This window comes from Calliphora vicina, chromosome 3 (genome assembly GCF_958450345.1).
Source record: "Calliphora vicina chromosome 3, idCalVici1.1, whole genome shotgun sequence".
Classification (NCBI taxonomy): domain Eukaryota; kingdom Metazoa; phylum Arthropoda; class Insecta; order Diptera; family Calliphoridae; genus Calliphora; species Calliphora vicina.
The window spans coordinates 82,226,408-82,240,707 of record NC_088782.1 but is presented as its reverse complement, the minus strand read 5'-3'; the positions used below and the strand labels follow the sequence as shown (position 1 = coordinate 82,240,707).

The window sequence follows — 14,300 nt, the reverse complement described above, 5'->3', positions numbered from 1 at the left end:
CATGTAGAAGCAAAATTTCTTATGGCTCTCATATAATTTCTCTCATGAATTTTGCAAAGACAATTTGTTGTTGGTTTATGTTGTTACTGAAGAGAGCAAAAATCCACAAAGTGTGTGTGTGTTTTTTGTTTTTTTTTTTTGCTAAAAACAGGTTTTTGATATTTTTCTACTTGAATGTGCTTTGTTTTCAAACAATTTATGTGCAAATAATCAACGTAAGAGCTAATGCGACCGATTGTGTAATTGTAGGGCAAGAGTATGTGTTTTATTTTTGTAAAAATTAAACTATATCGATTCGCACCGAATTATAGTTCCATTTTTTAGACAGTTTTGATATGTATGTACTTACAATGTAGTGACCTGCATTAATACCATTAAAAGAGAAAACTGTGAAAAGTATTTTCTCCACAATATTATTTACATTATTATCTACAACTGAGGAATGCAGAAAGCATGTTTTTTGAAAGTAAAATACTAATTTTCGTTTGGGAATTTACATTGAAACGACAATAAAAAACTAAAATTTGTTTTTGTTTTCAATATAAGTTTCCAAATGAAAATTTTTATTTTCAAAACCAGGCAGTGAAATTATAGTGCATCTGATTTTTAAGCAATTAAGGTCATCCTCTACGATGGGTAGTCATCTTGACGCGATGTAGAGGCTTAAATGCGGTGATCTGTGTTGGTCATGCTGGAGGGGACAGTTTAACTTGAGTTGTCTGTCTCCGGTAGGGTCTCCCATTCTAGAAGGGCACGCGGTGAGCATGATACTAAGAACTACCCTCCCCCTCTGTCTGATAGCGTCTGTTCTCCTTTGGGGCGGCTATCATATGTTCCAACAAGCCATGTTCCCCTGGTCCGAAAGGACTCTTAAATTGTCCGTCCGAAATCCATCAGCGTCTGTTTCCCATATTGGGCGGCTGATGGTCTGCGTCTGTTATCCCCAATGGGGCGGCAGCTAATCAACACCTGGCAGCAGGTATAAAATGCAACCTTTACCTGTCCGTAAGGACGCCATGGATAAAAAGGAATCATGCCCCATGTACCCGGTCGGGGGCTTCATAATCTCCGGGGACCCTACTCCCACAGCGATGGTAACGGGCTGTGGCGAGTCGAATGCTACTGTGACCCAGGCTAGTCAGGTGATAACACCGGGCCAGACTAGTCTGCATGCTACTGGTGTCGCAGGAGGTCAATCTGGTATACCCAGATTGGCTGAATGTAAAAAACAAAAAGCAATTGGTGGTAGTGTCATAAGCGGCGAGGTACCTCTGGACTTCTCTCCAAGTACCTCCAAAGCTGCTAAAGCCCCAACCGTCAAGGCGGTTAAAACCCATGCCTCGGGTGCCTCTGGGGGGGAAGCGACTAAGTCGCTCCTCTCAGTCGTTTCCCAAATGCCAACTGTGCGATCAGGGTCTGTGATGGAATCCTCCTGCCTGAAGCCGCACCACCGCCTGCCAACTCCGGCTCTGATAGCAGTCTAAGGCATAAAAATCCTGCCAGAAGGGCTGCTACCACCAGGCGTTCCGCCATTTGCTTCATTGAGGCTCTCGGCTCTAAAAAAGCCGAGGAACTCACAAAGGAGCAACAGGCTTCTCTCTCTTGGGCGAAAGCTCACATTGCTGGTCTCAAGACCGCCCCTCCATCTGCTGAGTCATCAGCGGTGCCTAAACGGCAACGTTCAGAGGAGGATGCGACAATTAAGATACCAACTCTGTCTCCGAACTGGTTGGTACCTTCTTTGAACGGATGGACGAGGCGGTGGACGAGGACGCCCTCCTGAATTCTGACCAGGAGGACGCGACGTCACCGTTGTACAAATTGAGCATGGTGAAGGTGGCGCAAATAAACCTTCACCACTCTAAGGCAGCATCTGCTACACTGCTCCTCCGAATTGCTAAGAACGGAGAGGAGCTAGTCATGGTCCAGGAACCTTGGATCCACCAGGATCGTATCTGTGGACTATGTCTGAAGGGCTATAAGCTCTACTACACTAAAGGCGCAGGTAAAATTAGATCCTGTATACTGGCTAAAAGTTCTTTGAATAAATTCATTCTGTCTGCTTACAGCAATGAAGATACAGTAGCAGTCTCATGGGAAACCAATGAAGGCAGTTTGTTGTGGCTGATTTCCAGCTATATGGCGCACGATCATGGGGAGCATCCGCCAAATGATGCTGTCCGTAGTGCTGTTAAAATGGCGAATGGGTCCAAGATACCTTTAGTTATCTGTGCTGACGCTAACTCGCACCACATCATATGGGGTAGCAGTGACACCAATACAAGAGGTGAGAGTCTTTTCAGCTTCATTCTTAATAGTAGTTTGGAAGTAGTAAATATAGGTTCAGAACCTACCATCATTGTCGCTAACAGAAGTGAGGTTCTAGACTTAACCCTTGTAAGTGCTGAGCATCACAGCATGATTACTAATTGGGCCGTCGCTAGCGACTGCTCCTTCTCCGATCACCAATATATTGACTTTAATATTAGTGTAACTTTTAGGAGTGTTAATAACATTCTAAATAGGAGGAAGACCAATTGGGAGATGCAATGTGACACACTCTCTCGGTCTTTGCCAAACCCACCCTCTATTGAGAATAGGGAAGATATTGAGGTAGCAGTGGAGACACTCGGCTACGTTTCAATCGGCTACTAACTTGGCCTGTAGGCCGACCATCCGCAGAGGTAAGAACAAGCCTCCATGGTGGAATCCTGACATAGCACACGCCAGAAGGACGTGTCGTAAACTGTTCAACGAGGCTAAGAGGTTGGGTAACTGGCCGGCATACAAGTCTTCATTGAATCACTTCAAGAACCTTACGAGGAATACGAAAAGGAAAGCCTGGAGGGACTTCTGTAGCGGCGTGGAAGGATCCTCTGAGACTAACAGATTACGTAAAATCTTATCAACCTCTCCGGTTGTACCAAGCTATATTCAGAAACCCTGTGGTAGATGGACTCTGAATAGTAAGGAAACAGGTCCTTCTGGACACTCATTTCCCGGGCTGCCTCCCAGTCGATGTTGAAACTGTGAATGGGGCTGCTATTTCTGTTGCTCCGTGTGAAAACTCTGTTCCGGTGAACAGAGAAAGAATTCAATGGGCAATCAAGAGCTTCGACCCATTTAAATCCCCTGGGCCGGATGGCATTATTCCTGCTGATCTTCAGAAGAACGAAGAAATAGTTGTACCATGGCTCATTAACATATACACAGCGTGTATCACATGGACCTATATTCCTACGTGGTGGACGAGGTGTAGAGTGGTCTTCATTCCTAAAGGAGGTAAGGCGACTCATACTAAACCAAAGGACTACAGACCAATTAGTCTCGCATCCTTTTTGCTGAAAACCCTAGAAAGGGTGATTGATGTATACCTGAGAATGACCATTCCGACTGAACTCATCTCTAAATCCCAACATGCCTACACTAAGGGCAGATCTGTGGAAACAGCTCTACACTCGCTAGTTGGCTCCATTGAAGAGTCGCTATCACATAAGGAGTATTCACTTGTTGCCTTCCTTGATATTGAAGGAGCTTTTAATAATGTCAGACCCGACGCCATCCTATCTGCGATGGAGGAACTTGGGATTGATATTTGTATACGCCGGTTAGTCGGAAAGATACTCGGCTATAGAGTCATATGTGCTACCCTAGGTGGTACAAGTGTTTCAAAAGTGGCCAATCGTGGAACTCCACAGGGTGGTGTATTATCTCCACTACTGTGGAACCTGGCTATGAATACCCTGTTGGTCAGGATGGACAACAGACATATTTGCTGGCTAAATATGAGCAGACTCGAAATTAATAATCAAAAGGTGTTGAAAGTGATGGCGACTGATTTTGAAACGGTCGTCGAAAGTGATATTGAGGATGACATTTATAATGATTACGTTGAAATAGACGAAGGCCAGGTTCTTAAAATATACATACGTGTATAAGTGATGTTATTAACATTTTAATAAACGTTTTGCGTATTTTTAAATGCGTCAATCATGCACTGTCTGACTTCTAATTAGCCACTTTCACTGACAATGATATCAAAAGTTGGACATATTTGTGTATTTCCCTAAGACCACTTGATTATTCAAAGATTCGGCAAAGTTGTTATAAATAATTTAGAAAAAGTGAATAATTCATTTACTAATGAATTAGTTACTCACTTTAAAACCCGAATTAAGATACATTATACTTGAATTCAGGATCATGTCCAACTAGGTCAAATTTTATAAAGCATTGCTCCAAAACGGAAACTAAAGAGTTTGCTAGTCAATTGTTTTGTAGATTTTTCGGGAGGGAATCTGATCAGAATATTTCTGATGAAAATTTAATGATGGACTTTGTTTTCGAATGTTTATTAACATTATCAATACTTGAATTGTTAATTTTAACGTTATTTTTTGATTTTCTTTAACAATAAAATATTAAAAAACCTACATCAAAACTTCATTCTTACTCTTTTAAAAAAAATTAAATTATTCGAATAATTCGATTAATTTTGAACGTGTGATCGAATTATTCGAACAAGTTAAAATCTCTTATTCGAATTATTCGTTTTATTCGAACAAGAGAAAAATCGAATAATTCGAATACCCTAATATTTACTGACAGCAAGGCTGCCGTTAACGGAATAGCGGGTGTCTTTACGACATCTAGGTTAACCGAGGAATGCCGGGTATCTCTAAATGAGATAGCGAAACATTCTAGGATAACGCTTATATGGGTCCCTGGACACGATGGAAATCAGGGTGCGATGATGAGTGAGGAGGCGATTGACCCCTTTTCTGGTATTTCCCTTGTTAAATGCAAGATGGCTATTCAGCAGAAACTGTATGAGACTGCACAAAACAGGTGGACTAATGAACCTTCCTGTGCTACAGCGAGGTCGACTTGGCCCGTATATGATGCCAACAGGACGAATCTACTTGTAGAATACCGTCGTGAGCAAATAAGGGTAATTGTCTCCTTTATTACAGGGCACTGTTTAATCGGGACACATGCTAGAAGATTAGGCCTACGGTACAATGATTACTGTAGAAGCTGTCATAATGAAGAAGAGGAGGAGACTGTGTATCACCTTTTCTGCCAATGTCCGGCTCTTACAAACCTGAGGGAACGCATCCTTGGATTTCCATTCCTATCATGCTTGGACGAGCTATCGAGGATGAATCTTAGACGAATCTACTCCTTCATCCGGGAATCTGGCTGGTTTAATTTGGAGGCAACGGAGGTATTATAAATACCCTGATGTCTACCCCTTGGGTATCACAATGGGATCAGATTTAAATGGACCCAAGTGAGCTGCTTGAGGAGCAGCAGCACATGGAACCTTACCTAACCTAAGGTTTTCCCAACATTTTGTGGTCTTTTATTGTCTAATAAGCGACTGTGTTTCTCATCATAAACAAGATGTTTTTTTTTCAAAATTTTTCAATGAAAATTTAATTTTTAAATAATTTTTACAGGCATGATATATTTTTCAGTTATTTGAATGGGTTATAAAAAAACAATATCTTAATGACCAATTTTGCGAACATACAATAAGAAAATCAACTCATTGCGAACATACAATAAGAAAAACAACTCATACTCAACAATTTTCCTTTCAAAAAAATTAAAAATTAAACTATTTTATAAAACACTTTTTTACCATTTTTTACCCCCTAAACGTTCGAATTTCCAAAAATCCCTTCTTATCGGATCGTTCCTGGGAAAATTTTCTATATTTTATGATTATCAGTCACAAAATGTAAACATATGCGCGAAATTTACTGCATTTTTTGAAGCAGATGAAATGCTTTAATGTTAATGCATATTTAATTATGTTTATTGATATTTTTACGTTTCAGAATTTGTTGATTAATCTTGAATGATTGGTTAATATAGGGCTATTGTATATTTGCACAAAATCATTATCCAATGCAATTGTAATGCAATTTATTATAAAATATCAACAAATTTATGTTAAAAAGCAAAAATTTCGGTCAAGTACAATTTTATATTTTATAATTTAATGTTTTATTTTAATCTCTATTTAAATATCTTTAATAAGAATATTTATACTGCACAGCTGTGAAATAAATATACAACATGGTTTGCAAAAGACCCCAAAAGCATTGTGTGGCCATGCCGATTTAATAAACATAAAATATTTTTTATGAACAAGGCAGTTTATGTTGTTATTTTTATATTCCTATAATCCTTTATTTTTAGATACAAACAGCATCTCAATTTCGGTGCGAATTGACATAGTTTTATCTGTACAACAATAAAACACATACTATTGCCCTACAATTACACAATCAGTCACATTTGATTTTAAGAAGGTTATTTGCACAAAAATAGCAAGAAACAAAAATTCTGTTGTTAGGTTTTTGTTTTATTTGTACGTTTTTTTTTGTTTTATTTTTACTCACATACATACACAAGCACATATATGTATAGGCTGATAAATGAGAATTAAAAGATCTCATAAACAACAAGAGAACGAGAGCATTGTTACGCTCTTTGTTTCTGTATCCTTTCCTTCTATCCAGTGTTGCCAAAACTTTAAGACCATATCCCACCAGATTGTACTTAAAATAACGCCAGAAACCACTAAATCTTTAAATAAAACCACTGATTAAAACCGCTAAATTTTTATTTAACGATTTATGAAGCAAAACCGCTTTAAAAACAAAAATAATTGATTTTTAAATTAAAATGTGTGCCAAAAACGTTATATACTAAAATTAATTACGATCAAACCATTAGAAATTATCATTTGAGTATATTTCTGAGGTACCAATTAAATTTAAAAACTTTCTTGAGATTTCATAATCGTAGCAATACTTTTCATGGCGACGAAGGCAATTTTTAATAATAATTAATTTAATTAAATTAAATTAAAATACATATATTTTGCAAACAAATTCTTTGATTTTACAATATTAAGCTGACTAAAACTCGTTCAACTTCCGCATTTGACCATGGCATACAAATAATTTGCAAAGTAATATCAGCCAAAACGATGTAGTATTTGAAAGATTTGTCCAGCAAATAATATAGAAGTTATTGAAAATTGTCTGGAAAACATCAAAACTGTTCCAAATATGGAATAACATCTTTTTTTATTGAAATACATTATTTATTGAAAAACTACCTATTTTTGACAAAATGTCTCGGTTTTTAGAAGCAAAAAGTAATCGCTGTTAGAATCAATTGCTTCAGCAGCGATATATAAAAATGTACAACACATCGTTGTCTTATTTCTGATTCCTTTTCAGACATAATATTTCCATTGCATTTGTATTTTCGTATTTCAGTTTCAAACTGATAACCTAAATAACTCATAGGCTTAATGTAATTTTCAAAACATTCGACTTGGAACTGTCTTTCTGTTAAGTCATTAAGGTGATTAGATTTTTTAGATATGTGCAAAACACCATTTATCGACAACACAAAGAAAAATCGGCATACGCTTAAAAAATATTCGTAAAATTTTATTTTTTTAGTTTCGTTTAAGTAAATACAAGATATAAAAAAGAGCTAAAAACAGCCAACTGAAAATATGTTGCAGCTAGAAAAACCACTTAGCGGTTTTTTCCGAAAAATACCCGCTAACGACGAAAAAATACCTCCAGATCTAGCTGAAAAACCGCCGTTTTGGCAACACTGCTTCTATCTTTCCCCCCGCGACGTGAAATATTTTTGAAAAATATTCCAATATATGTTAAAACGCACATTCTTTATACTTTATATTCTTTGGTTTTATTTGTTTTTTTTATTACTTTTGCTTTGTTTTTTTTCTGATTGTAAATATTAACAAATAGTTTTTTTTATTTTTTTTAGCTGTTTAAATCAATATTTAAATGTATTTAGAAGTATTTAATTTTGTTGGTTTTCATTTTTTCGCAGAATATATAGGAAAATCTAAGTACCCTGAAATTTTGGTTGAAATCGGTCAATCCATTTCCGCAGTTAGTGTTGACATCAAAGTGTACACTTCTTTTTATATATTAGATTGTACTTTCGAGTGACTACGTTCATTTTCTACTTTTTAAACCGTTTGCGTATGTGGTCCACCTCAAATTTCTAGACAAACTGATTAAAAAAATAAACAAAACAAATATATACAGTTTCATGAAGAAAAAAATATAGAACTTATTTTTTCTAATTTGCTTTTTACTCTCTTTAATGCTTGTTTATTTCTGCATCAGCTTTGAATGAGTCAAAAGTTAGCTTAATACTTACGAGATGAATTCAGTTGTTATAATAAAATAGCTCATCTATGCACAATTTTGCAGTTATGTTGATATTTAATCTCGCTACTCTCTTTAATGTTTGTTTATTTCTGCATCAGCTTTGAGGGAGTCAAAAGTTAGTTGAATACTTATCGAGAAGTCAGATGTTTTAAAAAACAAATAGCTCATCTCTGAATCAATATTGAGTAACTTCAGGTTTGTTATGTACAGTGCCGGACTTAAATATTCACACAGCATACAGATTTTTCTTTAATCATCCATATTTTTTAAACGAAGGCCCCAACATTCGTGCGGATTTCAACAAAAATATTTATTTACATATAACTTATGGAAATATATGGAAAAACTAAACATAAGGTGGCACATTTCAGAAAAATAATTATCTAATGTTTCGAAGTTCGATTTTAAGGGGGACAAAAATATTCACACAGTTTCTAATTTTTAATAGGAAAATAGTTTTTTTAAATAGTTTAATATTTTGTGGAGTAGCCTATCTTTTTAATGACTTCTTTTAATCGTCTTGGCATTGAATCGACCAATTTTTGGTGACGTAAGCTCCAATATTTTGCCATTTTTGTAATAGGACTTCTTTAAGTTGAGTCTTACTAATAATATGGTGCTTTGCTACACGTTCGGCCAATTTATCACACAAATGTCCTATGGAATTCACGTCAGGTGATTGCGGAGGAGTCGAGAGAATGTGGGGAACATGATGCACTACCCATATTCAGACGTCATGGGCAGTGTGTTTGTGGTCATTGTACTGTTGATAACAGAAATATTCCCAAGCTTTAACTTTAGAGCGCATTGTAGTAGGTTTTCTTTTAAAATATTAAGGTACACTGTTTTGTCCATTGAACCGTCGATGAAAACTAAGTTTCCTACACCAGATGCAGCCATACAACCCCACAACATGACCCCTTATCCACCATGTTTGACAGTGTTTACTACATTGTACTTTTCCAATTCAGTGTTTGGCCTTCTCCAAACTGTTACTCTGCTCTGGACGATTAAAGATAAATCTGTATGCTGTGTGAATATTTAAGTCCGGCACTGTATGTATATGATCGTATGCTGCCGCGTATATATTTTTGTTTGATATGATACAACTTTTGTATGAATTGTTTCAAGAATTATTAGAGTTATTCAAATTGTTTTTGTTTTCATGAATTTTTATATATGTGATATTGAATGAGTGTGAATTTATTTATGGTATGGTGATGTAGAATGAAATAAAGAAAGAGTATTGCTACAGTTTGTAAGTATATTTCATAAAATAATAATGAAAAAGGGAAATACATAATTGTTATTGTTAAAATAATAATAGTAATTGAAAGTATGTAATTAGTAAAAAAAATACAATTTCATGCACTTTTTTACTATACTGCTACATCAACAGAACATTTGTCAGCTGCCATGAGCAACCTATCGTGGATTTGTAGCTGTTTTTTTTTTTAAATGACAGTTTTACGTTATTTTTTATTTCGTAAAACAATAAAATCTTATTCCTTAAATTCAGATATTCTATTTATATATTGTTATATCATAAAATAATTAAGTTAATGTTGATAATATTTTTATACAAATTGTATCACAAAACTATTTTTCTTTCGTATTTTTAGTAGAAATTTTGTTGATCATATATTTACAAGTTGTAAAAGTCAGGTAAAAAATATATATTTTGCCAATTGATAACTAACATTAGAGTTGGGTTTATTAGCTCAGTGAAGTGACCGCTCTTTACAGCTCAGCTCACTGAAATGAACTAGGTCGCTCTTTTAGCTCATTAGCTCAGTATGTTGTATAATGACCATTTCATTTTGAGAATTGCTTGTAGTGAATTAAATCAATTATTTCTGTTGTTAGTTGTAAAAACACACAGTCTTCTGACAATTAGAGATTTATGCGTGAAATAATTGATTAAAATTTTAAAAAATCAAATTGTATTTTATTTAAACTAATATTTTTGCGGAAAAAAGAGTTAATTTTTTATTATTTCTAATTTCCGATGGTAAGCAAATGTTTAGACCATATTTGTTAAGCAGAACATTCACTAACTAAGGTATTATTTTACCACAAAATAATAAAATTAACAAAAAACTCAATACAGGTATTAACTGGAATTTGAAAAAGGAAAAATATTTTTAATTATGTTTTTTGGTAGATATAATCCCACTAATGTATTTTTGAAATAGTATTTTTTTACTAATTACATAATTTCAATTACAATTATTATTTTAACAATAACAATTATGTATTTCCCTTTTTCATTATTATTTTATGAAATATACTTACAAACTGTAGCAATACTCTTTCTTTATTTCATTCTACATCACCATACCATAAATAAATTCACACTCATTCAATAGCACACATATAAAAATTCTTTCATGAAAACAAAAACAATTTGAATAACTCTAATAATTCTTGAAACAATTCATACAAACGTTGTATCATATCAAAGCAAAAATATATTCGCGGCAGCATACGATCATATACATACATAACAAACCTACATTCGAATGATCGTTTTATTTTTGTAGGACACAATACTCACTCACTTTTCAATGTCAGTGAGCGAAAGAATGTTACAGAATTGACGAGTAAAGTGAAACATTGAAGATGACAAATGAATGTGCTTGTGCAGCTCTTTCATGAGTACTGAAAGAAACATGAGCATAAAACGCTCAGTGCTCAGTTGAAAAAGCTCAGTAAGATGAATGATTAACTTCGCTCAGTTGAGTGAATCGTTCAATTGAACTAGGTCATTCATGAGCTACATAACTCTAACTAACATTATGTAAATGGGAAAACCCCCAAAAAAATTGCAACAATATTCATTTTGGTTTATTTTTTTATTTTATTTATTTCATTAGTAATACATGTACATGTGGCTTATTGGCCAATAAAATAATATTACCAGTATTTATATATACTATGAGGCAAATGAAAAACTTAAAATATTTGTTTACATAACAAAGAGAGATCAATATTACATCTAAAACATTCTAACGACTCCAATACACATATGAAAATATAATCCAAATTAAAATATTGTCCAATTAATTATTGACTACAGTGTTGTCAAATTGAGAAATTCAGTAAGTCTTCGTTTATACGGTTTAGTTATTGTCACATTTTTATATTGGATCACAATTATCAGATCACCAAAATATTTTTCCTTTCTCAAATTCCAGTTAATATCTTGAGTTTTTTGGTAATTTTATTATTTTGTGGTAAAATAATACCTTATAGTTAGTGAATGTTCTATTTAACAAATATTGTCTAAACATTTGGTTAGCATGGGAAATTAGAAATAATAAAAAATTAACTTTTTTTTCCGCAAAAATATTAGTTTAAATAAAATACAATTTAATTTTTTAAAATTTTAATCAATCATTTCACGCATAAATCTCTAATTGCCAAAAGACTGTGTGTTTTTACAATTAACAACAGAAATAATTGATTTAATTCACTACAAGCTATTCTCAAAATGAAATGGTCATTATACAACATACTGAGCTAATGACTAAAAGAGCGACCTAGTTCATTTCAGTGAGCTAAGCTGAAAAGAGCGGTCACTTCACTGAGCTAATAAACCCAACTGTACTAGCAACCTACAAGACGATTGGCCGGCAAGGTTGCCAACTCTTCAGCTCAGAAAATGGCTAGATTTTGGATTAAAAATGGCTAGAAATGGCTAAAACCCAAAAATAACTGAATACAAATTCAAAAATATTACATTTCTTGCCCCCATTGCCACGAAGTCTGGTTATGTGTTAACTAATAGTTATACTGACAGTTTTAAACGGCAGTAAAACTATTAGTTAGCACCTAACCTGACTTCGTGTTAATAGGGGTTAGAGATTATAAACAGCTTTAAAAAAGTTTCGAACATAATATTGTCATCAGATTATTTTAACAGTTTTAAAAAGTTTTCGAACATAATAACACAGGTCAACAGCAAAAAAGCTTTTTGTAGTCATCAAATCGATGAAAGCGGGGTAATAGACATGGCAGAACAAATCACAGTAGCATTGAAAACAGCCTGCGATGCATCCATGCCAATCAAACGGTCAAACAATAGAACGAAGCCAACTACTAAAAGGTCTGTTTCTTTGTCATTTGATAAAAAATGCTGTTTTATTTTAAAAAAATTACAAAAATGTTCAAGAAAAGTATAAAATAAAAAAGGCTAGGACAAAATAAAATGGCTAGATCTTCCGGCTAGATTAAATCTAGCAATTTTTTTATGGCTAAATGAAAATAAAATCGCAGTGTGGTCGCCTTCGTTAAGTGATACTCAGTGGAGAAATATTCAAAGCTGTCAAAATGCAGCCTTAAGGACCGTCACAGGCTGCCTCCAAATTACCTCCGAACATCTTCATGAGGAAACTAAGGTTCTACCGGTCAAGGAACAGAACGTCATGCTGACGCAACAGTTCCTTCTGGGATGTCACCGGAGGAGTCATCCAAACTTCAACATCACACAGTTGGAGTCTCCCCCGAGGCATGTCGACAGGACCTTAGAAAATACGAGGATCCATTGGATCGTAGCTCGTATATGACAGCTTTGAACGACGATTGAAGTAGCACAATTTCTTGGACTTGATATTGGAGAACCCCCAGATTAAATATTGTACAATTGTTGAAGCTGCTACAACAACATCAACAACAATGTCTCAGAATCCTTTGCACCTTTATGTCCCTGAACACATTTTTTTATTCTATTCTTTCTTCCAGAAGGATAAAAAAAATATTTTTGGTGGCTTGATTGGCTTGGTTTTTCCGATTAGAATTTATAATGCCTTTAAATATAAGTATTATGTACTTGTGTTAAGTAGACACTTTTTAATTCCATAACCAAATTATTCTAAGCCATTGAGAAAGCTACATACTTACCAATAATTATAAGCGCCTCTATTTTATTTGTTATGTCATCGTTATTTGAACAAATTCTTATTAAAATAGGTAATATTTCATGCGATATTAGAAGACTCTTTTGCTTGTTGCTTCCTATTACAGAATCTTTTATGGCTACAAGTGCTTCGTGGATTTCACCAGCGTTCCCGTTTAATAAAACATTTTTTATGTAAATCCAACTATCCTCCTACAAAACACAAGTTATTAAATACTTTATATAAAATAAAAATATAAAGAATATATACCATCATAAAATAAAATGCAATTTATTAAAATGTTTATAATTCTAGTATTTTTCAGGTATTTCTCTTCTTCTTGCTTTTGTTAACAATAACAACAAGATATGTTGCAATGGCAAACAAACAAAAAATTCTCTAAAATATTTTTTGTGGTGAATTTCATTTATTACAAATAATGAAAATATGTTCTAACGCTACGTCTCCACGTAGCAATTATTACTCTACTGATTGCTTGAGCAATTATTGCTAAGTCCCATTTTACCCCCTGACTATACCAGAGAAATAATTATCATAACAATTAATGACGTTTGTTGTCAAAGTTGTCTAAGCAAAAGCACTAACAATTTTGTCATAACGAAGCAATAATACTAATAATTGGGACTATACTGGATAATTTTTTATCATGACAACGATTTTGACGTTTAGTCAAATTTATCAGGTATAGACAGGTGGTTAGAATGCAGACATTTTTCTCGTTCTCTTTTGAACTAACCTAAGCCCTCGTTTCCACATGCAAGTAATTACTTGTAAGTAATGAATACGTATTATCATCGAAAAACCACAACATTTTTTGTGCGTGTACACTATGCGTTGCAAGTTCATTTTAAAAATGTCGCTAACAACGAATGTTTTTGCAAAAATTGCTATGATGAACGAATTAAAAGAAAATATTAAGGTAAAGTCAGTATTGCCGTGTTGTCAATATTATGAAATTACTGAAAAAAATATTTTCGTTAATTTTTTTTTAAATTAATTAAATTTATTTTTAAAAATATCATTCATATGTGTTATTGTATATTTGTGTTTTATTTTTTTTAAATACATAGAAAATCTACTAATTTCTTTTACTAAGTTCTAGTAAATTGATATAAAACTCATTCTTGGTAACACTGTTTCT

The 14,300-nt window shown here is 34.0% G+C and overlaps 1 protein-coding gene across 2 annotated transcripts in view; it reads right to left on the bottom strand.

The window, feature by feature from the left end:
* LOC135954948 (armadillo repeat-containing protein 8-like) overlaps nucleotides 1–13,534 on the bottom strand; it is a 450,125-nt gene extending 436,591 nt beyond the window's left edge. For both annotated transcript variants that reach the window (XM_065505202.1, XM_065505203.1), the window contains exons 1-2: nucleotides 13,409–13,534; nucleotides 13,143–13,350 (exon numbers count right to left, since the gene is read on the bottom strand). In XM_065505202.1, the coding sequence (XP_065361274.1) occupies nucleotides 13,143–13,350; nucleotides 13,409–13,414 (214 nt within the window). In that variant the 5' untranslated portion in view covers nucleotides 13,415–13,534. The remainder of the gene's footprint in view (nucleotides 1–13,142; nucleotides 13,351–13,408) is intronic.
* Between the last annotated feature and the right edge of the window lie 766 nt (nucleotides 13,535–14,300).